The sequence below is a fragment of the Callorhinus ursinus genome, unplaced genomic scaffold (genome assembly GCF_003265705.2).
Source record: "Callorhinus ursinus isolate GAN/ISIS: 27379988/994484 unplaced genomic scaffold, GSC_fseal_2.0 scaffold10, whole genome shotgun sequence".
Taxonomy (NCBI): domain Eukaryota; kingdom Metazoa; phylum Chordata; class Mammalia; order Carnivora; family Otariidae; genus Callorhinus; species Callorhinus ursinus.
This window is the reverse complement of record NW_027397072.1, coordinates 54,389,091-54,397,355: the sequence shown is the minus strand read 5'-3', so window position 1 is coordinate 54,397,355 and position 8,265 is coordinate 54,389,091. Positions and strand designations below refer to the sequence as shown.

The 8,265-nt window shown below is 41.5% G+C and overlaps 1 protein-coding gene across 1 annotated transcript in view; it reads right to left on the bottom strand.

Annotated features, from left to right (window-relative positions):
• Positions 1–2,522: 2,522 nt before the first annotated feature.
• The window catches only part of CNRIP1 (cannabinoid receptor interacting protein 1), a 16,394-nt gene continuing 10,651 nt past the window's right edge, over positions 2,523–8,265 (bottom strand). The window contains exon 3 of the mRNA XM_025867659.2: positions 2,523–3,541. Within this exon, the coding sequence (XP_025723444.1) occupies positions 3,377–3,541 (165 nt within the window). The 3' untranslated portion in view covers positions 2,523–3,376. The remainder of the gene's footprint in view (positions 3,542–8,265) is intronic.

Below are 8,265 nucleotides of genomic sequence, written 5' to 3'. Positions count from 1 at the left end.
ATGTCAATTTTTATTTGATGTCCACAGGAACTACTGTGGTCTAGCACAGGACTATAGCCCTATACTGTAGGGGTGCCCCTATCTATTATACTTTTTGATGTACTTTACCTGCTTTTTTTCTTTGTCCTCTCCGTGAAAAAAAAAGATTATTTGCAGTGTATCTACTCTTAGAAATTGCCCTCTTTCCTCCAATTATTCTGCTTCTGATTTCCTAAAAGTCAGAAACCAGATCACCCTATATGCTAGAACTGTCTCTGAAGTAGGAGTCATGAGGTCTTGAGAGAAGACCCAAGCCTTTAGGGAATGGACTTTGTGACATCTGTGACAGGGATCTTTATTTTTTGGCATGTTTTCTGTTCTCAACTGTGATCCAGATAGTTTGGATGGTGGGGTAAGTGACCTCTCAGTAAGTGAGGTGTCACAAAATATAAATTCAAGGCATTTCTACTCTTCACTTGTTCAAAAGTGTTTTTAGTCATCATCATAATTAGAAGGATGGCCTAGTTCCTCAAGCTTCTGGGTAGCCATCTGATGCTTAGAAGTAGAGAGACATGGCTACAACTTGTATAAAAATAGCCCTTCCGGCTGGCTGAGGGGCAAAGTTACAGCTCGGCAGCTTGGTATAGCTGAGCACTCACATTTTGGAGTAGGAGGAGAGCTATGCGAGACGCAGCCAGAGAGACTGGGCTGGAGTCCAGTCATAAGCAGAACAGTATATGCCAGGAGAGATCACTTAACGTGGCAGATTAGCTGTTAAGATTTCCTGTTTACTTCAGCTCCATCTCCTCTCCACCTCCTTGGATTCAACCTTACCTCTTAGCCCCAAGGAAAAGACACATGCTTTTTTTTTTTTTTTAAAGGAGTGTAAAGTAGAGATATAAACCTTAAATCTTAAAGGGCTTTAGAATTCTATTAGCCTAACTCCTTGTTTTAAATGCAAGCAATCTGAGTCGTACAAAGGTGGGTGACCCGTCAGGCTCAACCATCGTGTTTGCTGGACTCAGATGCTCCAGCTTCTTGCCCGGGGCTCATCTGCCCACTCTTTCGGAGGAAGGTGCGAGCAGTTACACCACGCCACGTTTCCCCAGCTCTGCTTTGAGTCAGTCCAAACTCAAAAATTAAAGCCTCTACTTTATTATTATTTTTTTAAGATTTTATTTAGTTATTTGACAGAGAGAGACACAGTGAGAGCTGGAACACAAGCAGGGAGAGTGGGAGAGGGAGAAGCAGGCTTGCCGCGGAGCAGGGAGCCCGATGTGGGGCTCGATCCGAGGACCCTGGGATCATGACCTGAGCCGAAGGCAGACGCTTAATGACTGAGCCACCGAGGTGCCCCTAGAGCCTCTACTTTAAAAAAAAAAAAAAAGGAAAATTGCCGAAGCTGTGATACTGCCTCCATCCCTCAAAACAAATACTAAAGTTCCGACAGATGAGTCACTAGCTTGAAACCTCATTTCACAAACGAAAATATTTACTAATCAGAGGTTTCAAGAGATTAAAATATATAATTTTCATATTTTCCCACCATCTAATAAGCCTGCCCCTCTACTGGATATTCTGGAAGAAAACTTAGCCTCTGTCTGTAGTAAATCTGTTGCTTATGTCAATGTCTGTTGCAATAAGTGAATGGTGGTTTTTAAAATACAATCATTGGGAGTGGATTCATGCTTATTTTTTAGCAGCAGTTCTTTTTATTTTTTTATTTTATTTTATTTTTTAGCAGCAGTTCTAAGAGACACTATTATTTTTGAAAGACGAAGGAATTGAGAAACGTACTGTTGTTTTTCAACACCGCTCACGATGAGCCCAAATCCAAGGCATTGCTGTGCCCTACTGGCAGTGTGGCCTCATTACAGGTAAGTGACTCAGAGGCGCAACGGGTTTCCTGCCAGCCTTGTGAATGCGGTTCCACAGTAAACTCTTTACAACACTCCCCCTAACCTAGCATATACCCACACGAAGAAGTCTTTGCAGGTAGCAGAAAAGCAAATCCGCAACTAACTTCTCCCGACGCAATAGGATCTGTGCTTCCCAAGGGAACACGACAACACCATTACAGGGTAGTATGCTACTCTCCCAGAGAAAATGTCTTTCCTTCTTAGGGAATTTATCCTCAAACTGCATGGAATAAGGGATTTGTGCCACATAACTTGCAGTCCCCTGGGAGCAGGGAAGGAGCTCTCCATCCCGGTGTCCATTCACTATTACAATAGCATGTCCTCAAGCTGCTCAGCTCCATAGCCAGCTGATGGAAGTGGTCGTCCCAGGAGGAAGCATGGGGGGAAGTAGGGACAAGCAGTTTTTGATTGTCCACCAAGTGCCTGAGTCTCTGCTAGCCTTGTTAGAGCTGGCTGGAGTGCTCCTGTTCAACTGTCAAAGCTGATCTATGATGAACTGTGATTCTCCTCCAGGTATGTCCTCCGCACCCTGCAATGTAGCTGGAGATCTGAATGGGGCTGGCTTGGAACAGAGGTCCACCATCTAGATAGATATTGCCCACATGAAGAAGAAAAGCCAGGGCATGATTTTCAATACCTTTATTAAGAAATATCAAAAGTTCATTACAGTTCCATACACAGTTTTACAAAGTTCAAGTGAAGGGGAATTTGGGATGCCATCGTATGCATGTTTGAACACTACGGCAGCTTGCCAAAAAGGTAACCCTACAACTTCTGTCGCCTTGTTTAACAGTGGACCCCAACCATGCCTTTTCCCATTTCTACTAGGCCACAACATAATACCTTAAGTTACTTGAAAGAGTTTTAATGTGTTACATATATTTCTTAAATACTTGCCCTTTTATTTTGTCATTATTTCTCCCTGAAGAAGCTGAGCTGTTTATATGAAGCACAACATCTGAGTCCTACTCACTGCTGTGTGTCTTACATTTTCACCAAGCCTGCCTTGAGAGTTGGTTAACGCTGCAAGTTACATGTTACCATATTACACTGGGGAGAGAACCCACACACGTTGTTTTTTTTTATTTAGCATTTAACAACAACAAAAAAATGGGGGAATCCCTCAATGTGGAAACAAAACACCAGTCATTCAGTGGAATGGCTAAAAATGGGATATGTCTGCCAGTTCCACTGAGCTCCTCAGAAGCAGTCAACGGCATGACCAGAAACAACTGGATGCAGGAACACCAACACAGAACACAGCAAAGGATCGTCTCAGGGATGGTACATCACGATTTTTTATGTCAGGGACATGGCATCAGAAGGGAATTACACTTTCAAAATAATCGGGGCCAGTAGGTCAACGGCACCCGATGGGAAACATCAACGGTGTCGTGTGCCTTGGTGAAGGCTTGTGCTGGGTTATCTGAAAGTTGATTTTTGAAGAGATTGTCCAGCAACATCAGAAAGAGCCATCTTCAGAGGAAGGACTCCTTGTTCACCCACATGAGGCTGCGTGTCTCATTGGGCTTGCATTCATACTCAATGACAGAGAACGGGCTTCCCCATTGGCAGTGATCTCGCTTGTGGTAATTGTAGAACTTGACTTGCCATACCGTCTCGAAGGTCCCAATGTCAGTGAACTGAGGGGAGAGAAACACGTGCCATAAAAACCTCATTCTGCCACGAACAACAGATAAGAACTCATGTTAGGGAAAGAGATCCTGCATATTCAGGGGTCAACAGTCAAGACTCTTTTGGTTTGCAAAGTTTAGGCCTTTAACTTTAATGAACTATTTTCCTTTATTATGTGAGCTAATTTCCTGAAAAGCTGTCTGTAAGCCATCTTTTTCTCTATAAAATCTTATTCCTATCGTACAAGTGGCATTTGCTGTCATACTGTCTTTAATAAACATAACTCCACAAGTTTATCTGTTTTCCAAATTTAATTATTGGAAACCACTCTTTGAATCTCAGACTTTCAGAGCTTGCCACGAAGGGGGTTTAGGAAGAGAAGAGAGAGGGGCGCCTGGGTGGCTCAGTCGTTAAGCGTCTGCCTTCGGCTCAGGTCATGGTCCCAGGGTCCTGGGATCGAGGTCCGCATCGGGCTCCCTGCTCCACGGGAGGCCTGCTTCTCCCTCTCCCACTCCCCCTGCTTGTGTTCCCTCTCTCACTGTGTCTCTCTCTATCAAATAAATAAATAAATAAATCTTAAAAAGGAAGAGGAGAGAGGGAGTGGTGTTTGATGATTATCTTTTGTGTCTATTTCAAAAGATAGTTGTACAAAATAACATATACACAGTATCACTAAACATAAGACCACAATTGCCCTTTTGTCATTAATTTCACTTCCAGGGAAAAATATTTTCTTAGAAGCATTTGATTGTTAAAGACCCTACTTTAACTTTTAAAAATACTGTTGAGCATTTATGAGTCAGGAATCCATGTCCATGTCTCAGGCTTCGATTGTACATTGTCCAGAACCATATTTGAGTAACTATTATGTGCTTTGCACACATAAAAATTTGTATGAGGTAGGATTCTTGCCCTCAAGAAGTTTGCATTCTACTTCCAGAAGGTAGGCCCTGCAGATCACTGCATAGAATTCTCTTGAGCCCTAAGCACGCAATTCCCATGTAGCTGAGAAGAGGACATAGAATACCCTAGGGGCCACTTGGGCAGGTGTTCAAGTGGCCTGCAGGGTAGCCTAACCCTGCTACTGCCTCCTGGAGCTATTTAGGGGATCTGGCATTAAACAGCATGATGCCTGTCGTTATTTTCTCCTCTGACCCTCTCCTGTCATGGGAGGGGACAGGGACTGCCTTGGCAGCGTTCTTAGACTTGTCAGGAGCCAGAAGATGTGGAGTGGGGCAGGGCAGTGAGCAATAGGAGCCTTATGCTTGAGACCGCTACAGGAGGAGGGTGATCAGGTGCTTCCCAGATGGCTTTCCAAGATGCTCTCCAAATTATATCCTGCACCATTGCCTCATCCTGCTAATTTTATCCCAAAACAGGGTTTGGCTTTCTTTTGGGAAATGTGCCTGACTCGAAACAGTGGGTGATATACCTAGAGTCCCCAACTCTTTCCCCACGTAGGAAAAGAAAGTATCTTTTTCTAGTAAATCATGGCTTAACAGCCTAGAGACCTGTCCAAGTACACAGTAGCTTTATTCACTATAGCTTCAGACTTGAATCAACCCAATGTTTTATCACTCACTTGGTGATAGACAAGTGTTAGTATGCCTGTCATTATGGCATTTTACTCAATAATAAAAAGAAACATACTGATTCAGGCGGCAACGAGGATGGATCTCAAAGATGTGCTGAGCAAAATAATCCAGACTCCAAAGAACACATGTACTGTATGATTCCATTTATATAAAACTCACATTTTTCTCTTTCTTTCTTTCTTTCCTTTCTTTTTTTCTCTTTCTATCTTTCTATCTATCTTTCTATCTATCTATCTATCTATCTATCTATCTATCTATCTATCTATCTATCTATGCTGACAGGAAGCGGGAAGCATCTGTGGTTACTTAGAGCCTGGAGTGGGAGGAAGGGATTAATGATTGATGAAAATAGGTAAGAGGAAACTTTTTGGGGGGAAATGTTTTACATCTTGACAGGTGGTGGTTACATGAAAAAGAAAAAAAATGGCAAACATCTGAAAAATGTTTAAATGTAATATTACTAGTAATTAAAGAAATACAAACTTTGACAGAGGTATTATTCACCTATCAACTTGGCAAAAATGTCTAAATACCAGAAGCAATTTAAGCATCCAACTTTAGGAGAATATAATGAAAATGGTGGTGTATCTAGGTGATGGATTTGTGTAACCATTACACAGGAATTTAGGGTTTTTAGTGATGAGAGAAAATGCTTAGAACAATGTCAACAAGAAAAAGATGGATTAAAACAGTTTATATACAGTGTGAGCATAAGTATATAAAATAAGACATATAGAGAAAAGAGAATGAAAAAATATTAACAATAAAGCTTCTAAGTAAAGGAATTGTTTTTCTATCTTTTCTACTTGGATTTTCTGCAATAAATATGTTACTATTACAAAGAATGTTTTAAATGGTGAAATGGAATTATCGTCCCTAAAAAATTAACACACATATCCCTCTAACCTTAGGGATTTTATAAATTCTATCAAGGATACATACAGGCTAATGAAAAGATTACAACTTTGTTGACAGTAGGGGAGGGAAGAATAAATTGAAATCTCATCTTATATATCATCAAGATTTTTAAAGAGGGACGATGATAATGATGATGATGATCATTATCATGATTTGACCAGCATAGGGCATTGCACATTTCAAGTGCAATTCAATTACATTAAGTTATAAAAATATTTTACAAACACCAGTTAATCTTTTGAGGAAAGCAGCCTGAGACTATGCTAGGTAAGTGGGAAAAACAAGGCCTTTCTTGAAATAGAAATAAAAGTTGGTTGTAAAAACAAAAACAAAAACAAAGATGATTAGGACCACAGGCAAGAAAAACCTTAAGACATAACACTGTGTCTGAATAACCTTAAAATTAAGAAAGTCGCAATGTCACAGTGATGTGGGAAACAAAGGCAGAAGAAAAATTAAATTTCCTTATTAACTACAGCCCATTGACAAGTCCTTGAAAAAGGCAGAGTGACATTCCTCTAGGAAATCAGCTGCCTCGATGTTAATACTTTGCTAAGGGCAAAAGGCAATCTTAGGCCGGACCCCCAAGATCCTGTAAGTCTACTTTAACATAAAAATTCTTTAGGAAACTTCCTTTATTTCTACCCCCAAGATACAGGTTGGCAATTATCTTTTAAGCCACCCACCGATATACATCTGAAGAGTCTCATGACTGAGTTTTTACTAAACAGTAATAAATGACCCTTCCCTAACAATAACTAGCCCCCTAGGATCCTGGAACCTTGTTTCCAAAATACCTGGGAGGTTTTCGCTAGCCCTAACTCCCTCCCAACTTGAAAGTATATAATGGGCTACTCCTCTTGACACCAGTGCAGCTCTTTCTACCCAGAGGTCCTGTCCCCATGCTTTAGAAAAACCACCTTTCTGCACCAAAGACGTCTCAAGAATTCTTTCTTGGCTGATGGCTTCAAACCCTATTGTCTTTCCTACATTGACAGTTCTCAGTGATACAGGAGACCAGCGTAGAAATCTGCTGACAACAACAGTTAGAGCTAAAGATATGGAATGTTCAGGTGCTTCTATTTTTTTTCTCTTTTACTAGTGTTGGGCCCAAGGTCATTTTGTAGTTAATTGCTGCTAACTATGCATATATTTTCCCATGACTTAGTTGTTCTAACTTCCCATTAGCTTTCTTCCTGTTCTTTCTGCTGGAGTTCTATTTCCGGGATGCCTCAAAACCTCACTCAGAATTTCCTCTTCTGATGTAGGAGCAGATGGGGTCTTGAAAGCTGACATTCTTCTTAAAGAACAGAAGCAACTGCACAGGCTCTCTGCTCCCTCCCAACCCATCTGTGCCTTCCAGTGAAAACTTAGCCAGGCAGGCTCCCTGGGTGATGCAATTTACACACAGGTAAGATTCTGTGCATTTGCATAGCAGTCTTTATTTTATACAATACCTTACATATGCCATTCTACTTTGGTCTTTTGACTGGTTTTACCTTCTCCATTTCACAGATGAAAGAACTAATAAGATTCAGAGAGGTTAAGTGATTGCCCTAGGTCTAGACTATGCAGCCAACTAATGATAGAAGCAGGTCAAGAACTTAGGTTTCCTAATTCCTATCTAGGAACTATTATCACTATACCAAACTGCTTCTAGAAGCAAATGAGTTAAGAGTTAATGAACAGTTTTTCTTTTCTCTCCACATGAGAACATATATGGATTGTCATGTGTAGAATGCTTTAGGACACTACTATGCACTCAATGTGTGTATCTCCCCAAATTCATATGTTGAAGCCTAAATCCCCAGTGTGACAGTATTTGGGAGTGGGGACTTTCAGAAGAAATTAGGGTCACGAGGGTGGAGCCCTCATGAATGGGATTAGTGCCCTTGTAAAACAGATAGGAGGGGATGATCTCTATGCTCCTTTTAATGTGAGGATACAGCCATGAAAGTAGCTGTTTGAAACAGCAAAAGGGCTCTCATCAGACAGGTGTCTGCTAGTACCCTCGTCTCTCATCAGACACTGGTCAGCTAGCACCCTGGGTCTCTCATCAGACACGGCATCTGCTAGTACCCTGGGCTCTCATCAGACACCGAACCTGCTAGTACCCTGGTCTCTCATCAAACACCGAATCTGCTAGTACCCTGGCTCTCATCAGACACCACCTCTGCTAGTACCCTGGTCTCTCATCAGACACCGAGTCTGCTAGTACC